Source organism: Nuphar pumila, chromosome 10 (assembly GCF_984573655.1).
Source record: "Nuphar pumila chromosome 10, dmNupPumi1.hap1.1, whole genome shotgun sequence".
Lineage (NCBI taxonomy): Eukaryota > Viridiplantae > Streptophyta > Magnoliopsida > Nymphaeales > Nymphaeaceae > Nuphar > Nuphar pumila.
The window spans coordinates 98514055-98530392 of record NC_143258.1 but is presented as its reverse complement, the minus strand read 5'-3'; the positions used below and the strand labels follow the sequence as shown (position 1 = coordinate 98530392).

The window sequence follows — 16338 nt, the reverse complement described above, 5'->3', positions numbered from 1 at the left end:
TATGCTTACAATAACAGTTACCATGCGAGTATCGGCATGGCTCCTTTCGAAGCTCTGTACGGAAGACCCTGTAGATCGCCGGTGTATTGGGACGAAATTGGAGAACGGTCGATAGAATCACCAATCGTGTTACAACATTACACCCAACAGATCAAGATTATAAGAGATAGACTGCTCACAGCCCAGAGTCGACAAAAGAGTTATGCAGATCAAAGGCGCAGAGAACTCACTTTTGAGGTGGGGGATAGGGTATTTGTGAAAGTATCACCCACCAAAAGTGTGTTTCGTTTTGGTAAGAAAGGAAAATTGAGTCCCAGATATGTCGGACCTTTTGAGATTTTGGAACGGATTGGAGAAACGGCCTATCGTATAGCCCTACCTCCCCAGTATGCTCAGATACATAACGTATTCCATGTATCTATGTTAAGAAAATATCTTGAAGACCCGTCACATGTCATCCAATATGAGGACGTAAATATAAGGGAAGACCTAACCATGGAAGAAAAACCAGTGGAGATATTGGAACGAAGTGAGCGAGTCTTGAGATCAAAGACCATTCCTCTCGTTAAGGTGAGATGGAAACACCATGGCATCGATGAAAGCACGTGGGAACCGGAGGCTAATATGCGGGAGAAGTACCCCAACCTTTTCAAGTAAGCACCTACAGGTAAATTTCGAGGACGAAATTCTTCTTTAGGAGGAAAGGATGTAATAACCGCAAACTTTATGCAACATAAAGAAATTATATTTATATATATATATATATATAAATATATATATATTTAGTTAATTAACGTGAATTGGGCCTGGGATCCGTTAGCGGATCCAGAAGGAAAATGTGCATATTTGAGTATTTTAGTAATATGATATAAATAAGTAAATAATAATAATATTTTTTTTCTTCAAACCCACTGTTGGACCCAAGTGGATCCAACCCTTGGATCCACTGCTAGCCATGCAACCCGGATCCAAACCGCAATCGGATCCAGCATCGCGGGTAGTGGTTCGGACCCGGATCCGACCCACACCCTGTTAAGAAAATAAAGAGGGGTTAATAGGGGGGGGGGGCAACCCGATATGGGTTGCCCGATAAAAGTTTGGAGAGGGGAAACCCTCTCCCCTGAGATTACGGGTGTTAGGGTTCAGCCGAACCCTAACACATAAAGAGATGGGAGGTGGGGGGAGCACACCGCAGCCGCCGTGGGGAGAAGGAGCTCCTTCCTTTTCGGGAGGCTACTCACCTACAAAGGAGGGACCCCGAACCCTCTTTCTTCTCTCTCCCTCTCTCACTCTCTTCTACCTCTCTTCCTCCGATCGCAGGCCTGCAACTCGAGAACTTGAAGAGAAGAGCCGACCCCTTTCGGTGGTGGTGCTGTCCGGACCGACTGCCCCTCTCGTGGATGCCGCAACACCCTCGCCGGATAATGGTAGGGTTTCTCTAATTTCTTCTTCAGGTCGATTATGGATTGGGTGGGGGTGGGTTGTCCAAAACCAATTGGGTCGACTAGCAAAGAGGGGGGGGTCCAGATTATAAAAAAAAAAAAGGGATAAATAACATACAATAAAATAATAATAATCATAATAAAATAGATAAAGATAAAGAGGGGACTGTCCGTGTTTCACAGTTTTTGTAAAGGGATGATTTTTGAAGTAGCAGGGGATAAAACTAAATTTAGAGGGGTTGTTTCCAGATTTGTGATGATGCAGGCTGAATTTTTTTTTAGTAATGCTGTATTACAAATTGGGCTTAGAAAGATCTTGTTTAACATATCATATTTTCTTATTCTGAAACCTATATCATGCTTGTACTGATGTATGCTGGCCGATTAGCACAGCTATTGCTTTGTGATTACAAGTTGTCCATATTAAATTCTGACCATCCACTTGATATTCTGGTTATTGCTCAATGTTGATGGTTTAGTCGGTAAAGCTATGCTGAAATATCATAGTTTATGATTTTCTGATGTTGATTATTGTATTCTGTAAAGTTATGTTGAACTTAGCATAGTTTATAATCAGCCCATGTTGATTAAATTATTATGAAAACCTAAGCTAAACATAATATAATTTAGGTGAACAGATGCTATGGTTTCATCCTGTGAAATACAGCATACTTATGCTGGCCGATTAGCACAGCTATTGCTTGGTGATTATCAGTTGTCCATGTTAATTCTGACCAGCCACTTGATATTTTTGTTATTGCTCAATGTTGATGGTTTAGTCTGTAAAGCTATGTTGAACTATCATAGTTATGATTAGCTGAGGTTGAATGTGTTATCCTGTAAAGCTATGCTGAACCATCATAGTTTATGATTGACTGATATTGATTACTTTATTCTGTAAAAGTTATGCTGAATGTAGCATAGTTTACAATCAGCCTATGTTGACTAAATCATTATTTAAACCTATGATTAACATAACATAATTTATGTGGAGAGATGTTAAGGGTTTCATCCTGTAAAATTACAGCATGTTTGTGCTGGCCGATTGACACTCTCATTATGTAAACCCTAATTTGTCTAGGTAAATTCCTGTTAATCTATTTTGTCTATGTATTATGTTGGGATATATGGCATGCTTATGATAAATCATGTTAACTATTGAAGATATGGGTAGTTACCATGGTTGTGGGGAATTTTCATATTGAGACCCTACATGATAATAAATTATGCTGAACATACATAGAAGTTGTTACACATTAAATGTTGATTCAACACATAACTTGATGAACACTGAAATCTTTAGACCTGTACCTTGCCTAATGGGCAAGACAGATTGGACCACCCGATACGGGCTGAGTACCTAATGAAGGTGGGTGGTCTGATTCTAGTATATTGGTAAGGAAATTAAATAATAAATTGTGTGCTTGACTGGTTTAAAGGCACCGGAGCACTGTGGGTGGGTTATGCAATTAAAATGACAAATGACTAAGACTGGTATATACACCTGGGTAGAATGACTAAGGTTGAGAATCCTACTACTATGATAGTAGAAAGAAGTTGGGGAAAGGCCCCATACTTCGGGGAATTAACTAGATGAAAAGATTAACCCACCCAGTTCTTGGGCTTACCTTAGAGAGGGTAAGTGGTACAAAACTCTGGGGACACGTGTTTTGGTTTCGAGCGTAAAGCGACTCGTTGGTCCCAGTCCTCAGAGTTGGGGGACCCAGACTACCAATTTATCCTAGGTGGTAGTTCTTTTGTTCTTCTGCAGAAGTGAGGGATGCATCCTGTTTTGGTTTTGGCCTTTGGGAGTTTCTCTCGGTCACTGGCCGCTCCCTTGGGATTTCAGTCACAGTTAGAATGTTCGGGTAAATAAACCCACCCTGAATAATATACCCCCGGACATTCTCTTCTGTGATGGTTGCCTTGGCCCGTGTGTACCCGCGGGATAAGAAAAGATAAACACTAACTAGAACAGTTAGGTATCACTGTGTGGGAGTCATTAAAGAGACCATTGCTTACTCTTTCATCATGTTTTATATTTAGTGCTTATGATGAAACGACATCCTAATTTGTGTATTTATTAGTTAATTGACTTCATATTATGGATGTTGTTCATGTTAGTGTAAATTCTGCTTTAATTGCTTAATACCTTACTTGCTCCATTGGCGAAGATGCCTAAAATGCTTTTTGTGCTTAAGTATAGCTGTTACATAATTTACCTTTTTATATAGGTCTGTTATTGCTGTTACATCGAATTACTTATGTGTTTATATTTAGACTGAAATTCAACCACGACACCCACATCACACACCTGACACATGATCTACTTGCAAGAATAATTACAGTTTTCCTACTTAGACGTGGTAGTCTAATTCCTATAATTTCTATTATTTTCAGGAGAAGAATAGTTCTATGAGCGATGCGGGATGAGGCGCTGACCGAGACTTGATCCATTTGTTCCCTGGCGGTTCTGCTTACTTTCAGATTGAGATTTTGTTTTGAGACTAAATGTGAAAACTCTGATGTTGGACTTTATTATTATTAAAGTGAAAATAAATGGTGTGGTTTGCTTTTACCTCCCTGTATCGTTCTGAAATGCTTAACCCGAGAATTTTTAGTGGTTTCCGCTTGGAAAAAAAAAATCCTACAAATTTGGGTTAAATTTCGGGGCGTCACACCCCCTGCCGCCTCAGTGCTTTCGACAGCGGCTCATCCCCTGTCGCCCCGCTGTTGTCACTTTTCTGATTTCGGCAAACAGGGGCACACCCCTGCTGCCTCTCTCTTTTTCGATCGACAAGCTTGACTTTCTATTTCTCCGCATGATAAATAATGTAGCATTGAATATTCATACTTTTGCAGACATCGCATCGAACCCCGCTCTGGCTCTGTGGCCTGAGCCTCGTATCATCTTCACTCGTAGATGCACGCAGCTGCACGACATCCCGAGGTAGGGGAAAGTCGCACGAGGATTTTGGATGAATAAAATAAAATAAGACTCCTGAGATAGAATAGTTATTTTACATACCTGCTTATCTGAAGAAGTATTTAATTTATGAATTGCTACTCAGTGTTTTACTCGTTCTGATTCTTTTGAAACTACATGCTTAGAGTAAACTCTATGGGTAGACTCATTCTAGAGAGAATCAAGTAGTTTAATTGGTATACCTGTTTACCTGTAGGACTTCTTGACTTGTGATTGTCTGTCCTGCATGCTTTTCTTTTTGAAATTGCATACTTAATGTAAACTTTGTGAATAGACTCATTTCTGGAGAGAAACTCACTGCAATTACTATTATAACCGAACCTTAAGGCAGGGATGATATAAATTTGACGAGAGGTCATGGAGTACCTTGAAGTGGGAACTCAACACTTTATTGATATAGATGGGATAATGTCGGCCTCCACAGGCCAATTGCTCAAAGAGCAATACATGTCATGTATGAACCAAAAGAATCATAAAACTTTATATGTTGCCCTCTCATCGTAGTTATACCTCTAGGAAGGTACGATCGTACTTTTAGACAAGTATGTCCCATGTGGGTTACGATGGTTGGATGATGAGGTTGTAGCAACCTCGATGCGTACATTTAGCACAATGCTGAGATCACATAAATGGTGACCATTCGCCTTCACAGGCAAGATGCTCGAGTGAGTCTAATAGACGAGAGCATGTAGGATAGGGCGGCGATTAAGAAACCTCCGTCGTACCCATTCGACCTTCATGGTTCATCAAGGGAGAGGATGGATGGTACAAAAAACTCCGATGGTCAGGTTGTTAACAACCACCCCACGGGCAAAAGACTCGGCTTCCCCAGTCATCGGAGTTAGGGGAATTGGGAATACCATAAATTATCCTAGGTGGTAACTCCCAGGTACTTCTGCAGAAGTTGGATGCATCCATGGGCCACGAATGCCTTTGGGGATTTACTCTCTTGGTCACTGACCGTCCCCTTAGGAGCGGACTCAATCAGTCATCCGGGTTAATGAAAACACCTGACATAATAAACCCCTGGATCGGTCTCGGCTGTTTCTACGTTTCGCGTCTGTGCGTACCCACAGGCGAGTTAATATCAAAACTTAAAGAATATCTTCTTGAATAGTTGTAGATGATTGAAACTTACCCTGCTTGAAATGATTCAAACAATAGCTCTTTGCACATGTTACACTTGTTAGAATAGATTAGAATTGTATTGATTGTTTTAATATAATAATCGCTTATCTCATGAATGTCCTGCTTTATTTTCATTCTACTTATCTGTTTGTGCACCTACTAGTTTGTTATGAAACTGACACATTTCATGGGCAGGTGAGGAGTAGACTTCACAGACGGCCGATGGCGTGGTGCAATATGGCTCAAGATTTACCTTCTTTCTGTTGGCGGCTTGGCTCTGAGTCTTTTTGAGTTTTTTTTTAGATTATTGAACTTTGGAAAAATGCTCATTTTGTAATAAACTGCAGATTTTTAATCTATTGCCTTAATTCCTCAAATCCTTTAAGTTGTTGTTCATGTGAATGATAGTTTTCCAGCTAACGTACCCAGGATTGTTGACTTGTGCTCTTTTCTAAATGTCTTCCGATGTCGTTTTTAAAAGTTAAAACTTTAAATCTTTGAAAGGTTTTTCGATAATGTTTTTGAAATCACAAGTCGAAATTTTGGGGCGTTACAACTACCGCCTTCTCTCTCTCTCTCTCTCTCTCTCTCTCTCTCTCTCTCTCTCTCTCTCTCTCTCTCTCTCTCTCTCTCTCTCTCTCTCTCTAGGGTTAATATTTGGTGCTATTGAAGGCACAATACTATTGAGCTGAAAAGCATATGTTCAACCTTTATCAACTCAGTCTGACCATACAAATGTCCACGGTTAGTTTGCTAAGGATCAAACCTTGGATAGAGTTAATTCAATCTAAAAATATGATTTTTTGAGTTGTGAAATTTTAGAGCATTATGAGCCATTGATTTTTGAAGCCCTTCAAAAAACTACGTATATGTAACATGATTCAAAACTCAATTTTTACTAAACAAACCTCATAGATCACATCCATAAGGTCCAATAAAAAAAATTATCAAAAAAATATGAAAAGAAGGTGATTTATGCTCAATAGTTTCATGCCTTCAATAGCACCAAATATTAAACCATTGATTGTAGTGACAATCTAGTTGAAATCTCACGATGCAAGTCTTCACTCAATCTAACCGATGAAAAATCATGTTTTTTAGTAGGGAAAAATCGGTTCATTTACAACCATTGATTTTTGCACTGTCGGGAAAACCAGTACTCAGGTTGGATTATTGTGATTCAAAAGTAAAAACAGCATATAGATCATATCCATGGGGTTCCTTGGACCAAAAAAAAAATTAGTTTGCTAAGTTGTTTGTACATACAAACGATTGTATAGATATTTGGCACTAACGAAAGTATAGAACTATTGAGCAAGAAATCATAGGTGCAAACTGTATCAACTCAACTAACCATATAGATATGTTCAACATGGTTTGTTTACTAAGGATCAATCCTTGGATCGAGTTTTTCTAATGACAAAACATGATTTGATGAGTTGTGAAGATTGGGCACATTGTCGGCCATTGAGTTTTGAATCCCTTTAAAAACATGCTTACTTGTCATAATCAAGTGATTCAAAAGATACCCCCTACTAAACAAAGCATGTAGATCACAAATGTAATATTTGATCACCAAGAAATTGAAAAATTTTGAAGAAAGGAGTTCTACTCAATAGTTTCATACCTTCATTAGTGCCAATACACACACACACACACACACACACACACACATATATATATATATATATATATATATATATATATATATATATATATATATATATATATCAGTGCTAAATATGACATGGTGCTAAATGAAACATTTTATTACATTTTTGGTATTTTTACAAAATTCTGACCATACAGATTTGTTCAGCATGATTGATTTACTAGAAATCAATACTTGGATCATGCATTTTGGATAGCAAAAAGGGTATTTGGAGCCTTGAAAATTTATGAAAATTGTAGGCCATTGATTTTTGAAACCTCATAAAACCTATCCATGCATCGGAACCAAATGCTCTCAGAACTGATTCCTATAAAAACAAGCATATATAACACATCTGTATGGTGATAATTTGGAAAAAACACCAGATATCCAATAAAATGTTTCATTTAGAAGTGTACCATATTTATCACGGATCATGTATCCGCTCTCTCTCTCTCTCTCTCTCTCTCTCTCTCTCTCTCTATATATATATATATATATATATATATATATATATATATATATATAAGGAACCCCCTAATGAAAAAGTGTTTTTTTGCAGATTGGCACTTGACCATATTTTTCTAATGTGTATGTTGGATTTTTGAGGGGTTGAAATATCAACCACCTATAATGTACCAATTTTTTAACCCTCAAAAGATCATATTTTTACATCAAGAAAATACAATCCAAGGGTCAATTCCTACTAATTTTAACCATGTTGATTTTGTCAAAATAACCTTCCCTTATGAGTTTCAACCAAGGGGTTCCTTACCCACGAGGGTACCAAATACCTTTTCTTTATAAATAAACAAATATATATGTAGAGAGAGAGATGAGAGATGATCAGCTCCTAGATAGATTATGTACTAAACTGTCCTAAACGCTTCTAAAAAACATAGTTGCACAGCTTCAACCTACTTATGCACTAAAATTCATACTTTGAATCAAATTGATCTAATGTGAAACCTTGATTTCTATTTTGCCAAGTTTTAATGCAATATGAGCCATTGATTTTCGATCACTGTAAATTCGCATCTAAACACAAAAAATGCCTAATCTAATACATGTTTTCTACTAAGCTATAGAAAATACGTTTATGAGTTCATATTAAGCAAACACTCGAAACTGTCCTTTTAAAACTATTTAGAGTCGTTTAGGAGATAAGATTGTTTAGGACTTACTCATTACTCTCTCCCTCTCTCTCATATAAATAAATATATATATATATATAGCCATAACTGAGCATCCATATTTTTAAGAAACTTGGTACCCGCACCCATCCCCCCACCTAAGAGACATAGGCTTGATGCAAGCATCCTAAACTGATAAGTTAATTGAAATCCGAGCATTCACACTATTATTGCCACGAATTGATAAATGAAAAGGAAGATAACAAAGAGACTAAGAACCTTACAGTGAATCAGAATTTCTCATACGGGGAATATATTCATACAAAGAGGTGAGTGCTCCACCATGACATATGCAAGCTCTTCTTAAATGTGGAGGTAGGCTGGAAATATTCTTGGTAGATGTCAAGCTACCGATAAATTGGGAGAGAACATCACCAAAATGTTGGGTTGCCTTTACAATGTTGACAAAAAAAATAATCAGAGGCAGAACATATTATGCAAGTGACAATACATGGTGTGCCATTCCATCATATCCAAACATGTTATTCAAGTGACAGTATGAGATGCATTGACTACAAATAAGTTCAATAATAGAAAAATAGAACCAGGAAAGTTCTTATTACTTCTCTAGCAAACTCTGTTGGAAGAATGTCCACTGCTAGACATATTACACCGCTTCCCTTCATGTCTTGATGATATGAATCTGTGAAAGGATTGTACCTGATAATCATACAGTACACCAACCAAATAAGGATGCTTTATTCAAAATAAGATAATCTGAAAATGCACCCAAGCAATATAGACAATAAAATTTGTTTATAAAGTATTACAAGTTCTAAAATCACCCTTTATTGTTGAGACAAAGAATCATCCAAAATGGGTTATCTATGGTGGTAGACAACAATAGTAATTTCTCCAAGTGATGATGCTTAGTCTTAGTGTTTCCTTTTAGTGTTCTTGATATGCTTGATGACTTGCAGTGCCATGAACACGTCTTGATCAAAATATGTACTGTAGTTATTGTAGTTGCAAATATCAGCATCACAAATCCCAATTTCCAAATACATAAGGTGGTGGCATGTTGGGGAATTCGTATCACTGAAGACTAGCATACAATTACATCCTTAACCTAGCTATGAAAATGTGTCTATTTTCACATTGATGTGAATGGGTGAGGCCACATGTAATCTTAATGCAAAATTATGCTCACATATAAGGGCATGCAATGGGGCACCCAAATGCCAGCATTGAGATGGCACTGCAGGCCTCACAAAGTTGATGTTTGAAAATATCAGCAACAGGCTCTCCAACATTCACCATGCAAGGTTGGAAAGCACTCATTTTCATAATTCAGTCCCCTGCACTTTCTATGTTGCACTTACAAGGTATCATAAATGAAATTCATATACTGGAGCACTGAAAGAAAGACAAGTAACTCTTAATGAAAAAATCAAACAGGTATGATCTGCTACTGCAACCCAAAATTAAGTAGATCATAAGCCTTTTCGAAAATGAGAAAAAGACCCATAATAACTTCTGCAAAGATGTACTCAACAAAGTTTCCAATGCAAATGATGAAAGGGAAATATATGCACAAAATAAATGAAAATTTACAACATTCATGCCTCAGTTGAAAAAAATGGATATTATCAAGATCAACTCATGTGCAAACAACAGAAAATTTATTCAAAAATTGAAAACTAAATACATGTCCAAAATATAGGCTACTGCATTCTTTAACTACACATGGCTGTACGATACCTGAAGAAAGGATTCTCTATTGAAGTGGTTTGATCAATAAATTCAATTGAACCACTGATATCACATGTGATGTCACAAATTCCAACAAGTGGGCTACTTTTTCGCATTAGATCTTGGAACTGTTCAGTGCTTAGCAGTCGAGGAAATCTCTTCTCCCAATACATGCAATTGACTGCAATATGAAAAGTTTACAAACATAATCACCATATCTCACAAATGACATTATCTATTATATGTGTAAGAGATAGGCATACAAACGGTTCGGATCTGGAACAGCCAGATACATGGGGATTCGGATCAGAATCGGATCAGGAACAGCCAAAAATTACAAAAACTTCATCCTGGATCCGACCCATTTGTATCCCTAGTAACAGAGCTTTGCCAATGAAAAGATCCAGTAGGAGCCTGACCCATGCCAGGTGCATCAGTCATAAACATAAAAGTTGGTCAAGTGTAACAAACATGGAACACAACCAAAAAATAGATACATTAGTTATATAAATAAAACCACACCGAAAGAAGTCCTCAAGAAACAGCTTAAATGCAATCATAAATTAGAATGCTCAGCAAAAAGAAGGGTTTTATATCCCTTTAGAAAAACACTGTCCTGAAAACAAAATGAAAGGAAATAATAAATTGATATGTACCAACAGATACATGTTTAAACATAAATAAAGGCATCAAATTCAGGTCCTCCATGTTTAGTGTTTTCCATCATACAAACCAAAGGAAACAACATCTGTCCTTGGAGTGCACTGGTTTGTAGTGGCCATGGAAATTTTACCACCTTCATCTTACCACTTTGGCGAAGCACTAATTAGAGAAAGGATACCACCAATGGTGCTTGCAATTCAAGCTGTACTCGTGTAACATAGCACCAGTTCAGCTACCATATTCAACTGACAAATCAATAATTTGTATAGTACTCTTTGACAAGCTGTCTTTTTACTTCATGAAATAAAGATGGGCAAAAAGAAATGCATAAGAACTTAAATGGTGGCATTATACACAAATGTCAAAGGACAAATAAAAATTCACAGCCACCTTTATGGTTTCGTCAAAGCATGATTGTCACCTAATGATTCACAATACTTTCCCTTAGTGCTTGCCAATGAGAGAGACAGGTGGCAGGGTGGTGTCCATGACAATGTGAGCAGGGAAAGCATCAATGTCTGGCTGTTCATGAGAGGTTGGGAGGGGTGGGTTTGTGGGTTGATGTTTGCTGGAGAGAGAGAGAGACCCAAAACAAGGGAAAGAGAAAAGAAGCGTGGAACCTACAATTTCTACTTTTGGTCCCTTTTGAAAAGGCCATCCCTGACCATTAGATCTGTTCAGATTTGAAGGTTAGTAAAAGTTCCAGTTTGGTCCACCAAATTTTTTGTTGAGGCATATAGATAAATATATATGCGTGTGTTTGTGCCTAGAGAAAGAGAGAGAGAGAGAGAGAGAGAGAGAGAGAGAGAGAGAGAGAGAGAGAGTTTAAAGGATGTTCCTGCAATAGGACTGATGATTATATTTGGTGTGGGTTAAATTACCTAGAGTCATAAAATCTTTTCATCATTATATTAGGTATAATTTCAAGTCATTTGTTTGGAATGCAAAGTCTGTGAAAAATATCAAAATATTGAGTTTAAATATTTAGCAACTTTATTTGTATGTCCTTGATGCATGGGGCCAAAATCATGCAATAAACATGTAAAATATGCCAAATTATAAATTTTTGGCAACTAGGAGGAACAATTGCCACATAATTTCCCTTCATCCCCGACACTTGAAATCCGCCCTAAAATGAACCAAATTTAATGCTAGAAACTGTCAGAATTCAAAACTTCAAAAAAATCACTAAACTACTGTTGTGCATGTTCCATCCATTAATCCCATACAATAGTAAGAACAACTGTTTCTCAACTGATGCTTCAAAAAGTAGGCAATATACATTTGGATGGATATAAGGCAAAGAATGAAGTAAGCATAAACTTAATGATAGAAAAAGGACGTTCTTAGACATCTTGCAATGATCACAAGAGGGTTTATTAGTATCATTACTGTAAGAGCTCAAAATATACCAATAGCACTTGAACCCAAAATATACCATTGCAAATAATGGCTCAAAATAGAAAAGTCAACCGAATGAACACGGCCATAGTGCAATCTTAGGTTGATGGTCAGAATACATGATGAATTCAGCCTGAGAAGATAAATGGACATAGACTAGGTAAGAAGATGAAGACTCTCCACCTTGTACATCCCATCAATTACATGACTTGTTTAAAACTAATTTACTAACCAAAGAATAATAGAAAATTACCACTTCACTGCCAATTTAGGAAAAAAAAAAGGCAAGCTAATAGCTAAGGAACATGATCAATAAGAGGAAGTGTAAAGTCCACAAAATTTCTGTGTTCATTTCCAGTATTTTTATGAAATTCATCGACCATGAATAAACCAATGAACTTTTGGATGTTAAAAAGGTTTGGAGCTTAATCAAACACTTTATGGATCTGGATCTTCATAGAAGATCTACACAAATCGACATCCATGAAACCCAGTTTTGAGGGTACCTAAATGGACATAGACTAGGTAAGAAGATGAAGACTCTCCACCTTGTACATCCCATCAATTACATGACTTGTTTAAAACTAATTTACTAACCAAAGAATAATAGAAAATTACCACTTCACTGCCAATTTAGGAAAAAAAAAAGGCAAGCTAATAGCTAAGGAACATGATCAATAAGAGGAAGTGTAAAGTCCACAAAATTTCTGTGTTCATTTCCAGTATTTTTATGAAATTCATCGACCATGAATAAATCAATGAACTTTTGGATGTTAAAAAGGTTTGGAGCGTAATCAAACACTTTATGGATCTGGATCTTGGTAGAAGATCCACACAAATCGACATCCATGAAACCCAGTTTTGAGGGTACCTTTGACACTCACGAGATTTACTGAATCTCTGAGTTTATTATGTTCGGATCCAGTATGGATCCGAGCTTATAAAGCATATAACAAGGACTCGAATTCATTTAGTAGACTTGATCCAGGTCCATAATATTTCAGAAAGAATGGAACTCTGAGGAGATCCAGAGCACATGAAACCATTAAGACCTAAGTCTGGATCCATGAAGTGGATCCAACCCATGAAAAGCGGTGACCAGACTTTTCTTGTCACAATCCGTGCTACAGGCGAGGCGAAAGAAGCCACAGATGTCCCAAAGGCCTTAGCGCTAGTATTGAAGGAGTTTGGCGATGTTATATTTGCCGAACTGCCGAAGAACCTACCTCTGAGGCGTGAGGTAGACCACCAAATTAAGCTAATGCCAGGTGCACAGCGACCCGCAATGGCTCCTTATCGCATGGCAATTCCTGAGCTGCAGGAATTATGCAAACAATTAGATGATATGCTCGAAGCAGGGATCATCCAACCATCCAAAGCTCCCTTTGAAGCGCCCGTGCTGTTTCAGGCGAAGCATGATGGGTCGAAGCATTTGTGCGCCGACCAGTGTTATTAAAAACACGCCTCAAGGGGCAAAAAGCATGCCTCGCCTCAAGGCGAGGGCCTTTGTGCCTTGAGGCGCAGCATAAAAGCGTAAATACCCTAAGGCGTACGCCTCATACGCTTTGAGGCATACGCCTCGGGGCGAGGCGCGCCTCAAAGTGAGGGGTACACGCCTCAAATTTTTTGTCAAATGGGGGTCGAAGCCCCCATTTGACTGAAAATTAGGGTTAATATCGAGGGCCCTCATTCTCTGCTCGTCTCTCTGCGAGGCAAACAGTCCGCGTAAGCTCACCCTACAATTGTCGCCAACGGCAAAAAAAAGAAAAGTAGAAGAAGAAGAAGAAAGGGAGGAGGGGACTCACCTGCGCAGTGGGCGGCGACGACGACGCTCTTGGTGGTGGTAGTGGAGTAGGCAGAGCAGAGAGAGGGAGAGAGAGAGAGGAATATGAGAGGGAGTGTGGGGATAAACATAGAGAGGAGTGAACGAGAGAGAGACTGTCATGAAGAGGAAGAGTCGGGGGTGGAGGTCGGCTAGTGTCTGGATTAGGGTTGGATCCAACCTCGATCTAAACCCTTTGTTTTAAGAGGGTCGGTTAGAGTGTTTGGATCTGGGTTGAATCTAAGTGGGTCGAACCTTGATCCAAACCATCTTAAGAGAGGGGAAATCGGTTAATGAGGTCGGATTGGGTTGGGCCCATTTGGACCCAACTCAATCTAATTACATATTTATTTAATATATATATATCATTTGGGTGTTGTTATTTCAGATTGGATTGGTCATGTTGGATCCAAGATCCGAACAAAACCCAAAATGAGTCTCACATTGAATAGCTTTGGGTTTGGGTCCAAACGGACCCAACCAATATCTAAATACAACACAATTGCATTGAATTGGAATTGGATCCAATCCAATCTCAATCCAATGCAATTTAACGTAGAAATAGATTTTTAAAATGGATTTGGATTTGTATCCAAATCCAAAACCACACCTACACTATATATATAAGGGAAAGTTTTATAGGACGACAATTAGGCCCACTTTACTATATGGTACGAAATGTTGGACTGCCAAGAGACATCATATTCAAAAAATGAGTGTAGCTGAGATGCGTATGCTTAGATGGATGTGTGGAAATACAATAAAAGATAAGATTCGAAACGAGGAGATACGTAAGAAGGTAGGCATTGCATCCATTGAAAATAAGATGAGAGAGAATCATTTACGGTGGTTTGGACATATTCGGCGAAGGCCTAATGATGCTCCAGTTAGAAGGATGGAGAAATGGGAAAATATATTGGTTAAAACTTAAAAGAGGTCGGGGTAGGCCTAAGAAGACTTGGATGGAGATGATAGGAAAGGATATGAATACTTTGAATCTCACCGAGGACATGGCATTGGATAGAAATGATTGGAGGAGAAGGATTCATGTGGAAGACCCAAAATGATTTTCTTTTTTGGTTCATATCGCCGATCCCAATTGTTTTGGGATGAAGGCGTAGTTGTTGTTGTTGTATATATATTCAGCAAGAATACACTTGGTAACCATAGATTACATGCCATGTCACATGAGCATAAACAAAATATCAAATAAAAGATCTATCTACATGCTTCCTTTATTATTTTTTCTCATGTAAAAATTAAAATCATGAGTATCGACAAATCTAGAAATATATTTACATATATTTCCACATTTGCGCACATAGGGAAATCGATTATCACTAAGGATTCAATCAATATATATATATGATAGACATTATACATATTTATATATATTTTGTATTTAATTCCATATTTCCCTTTTTACTCTAACATGTATACATCAAACCCGATTTACACCCTTTTCTTCCCATAAGAGTTAGAGAAAACCTCATACCTTATTTTGGAAGAGTAGAAGGATCGAAAAATCGTCCGATTCTTGGTGAGAATGATGGATTCCTCCTTTCTTCTTCTTCCTTCCTATCTTTTTTTTCTTCTTTCTTTCTTTCTTTCTTTTCCCTCTCTCTCTCTTTTTCTCTCTCCCACGAGTTGGGCTCCCTCTCTCTCTAGAATATTGATTCTAGAGAGAGGGAAATCCAACCCTTTATATAATCTTTCTAGAAATTTTATTTTATTTTTGTTTTATCTCTAAAAGATTCCTCTAGAGGGTGATACCCCCTCTAGAGTTTTTATCCTATAGAGGGTAGAGTTCTACAAAAGGTAAAACCCCATCTCTCTAACCTCTCCTTATTATCCTCTTATTATCTTTTTTTTATATTAATTAATTAGAGGTTTATCTATAGGGTGATGCCCCCTCTAGAGAACCTATCTAGGTAGAGTTCTACTTCATGTAGAACTCCACCTTATCTAAATAAATAATATTTGAAATTTAATTAATTATTATATTTTATTAATTATTTAATATTTAATTATTAAAAAATAAATTTTAAGAATATTCTAGAGGGTGACGCCCCCCTCTGGAAGTCCTCTCATAGTGGAATTCTTGCTCAACTTAACCTTTAAAATGATTTTAAAGTTTTAAATTGGATATACTTGGATTTCATATCCGAATCCATATCCAAGATCCAAATCCATATCCAAAATCCATATGGATCCAACCTGGACCAGATTCTGGTTAATATGGGTCATGATCTATGTCAAGATCCATATCAACTCGGATCCGATCCGATCCGATCCAATCCAAAAAAAGATAAAAATAGGCGGGTCATTTTTAAAAAAACACGATTTTCGAACCAACCGTA

The 16338-nt window shown here is 37.7% G+C and overlaps 1 protein-coding gene across 2 annotated transcripts in view; it reads right to left on the bottom strand.

Moving 5' to 3' along the window:
• Positions 1-16338, bottom strand: part of LOC149827537 (lysine-ketoglutarate reductase/saccharopine dehydrogenase bifunctional enzyme) — a 118724-nt gene that overhangs the window by 76899 nt on the left and 25487 nt on the right. For both annotated transcript variants that reach the window (XR_016434912.1, XM_090019446.1), the window contains exons 9-11: positions 10102-10273; positions 8964-9060; positions 8625-8791 (exon numbers count right to left, since the gene is read on the bottom strand). Coding sequence is in view for 1 of the 2 variants with exons in the window: in XM_090019446.1 (XP_089875572.1) it covers positions 8625-8791; positions 8964-9060; positions 10102-10273 (436 nt within the window). In the remaining variant the exon portion in view is untranslated. The remainder of the gene's footprint in view (positions 1-8624; positions 8792-8963; positions 9061-10101; positions 10274-16338) is intronic.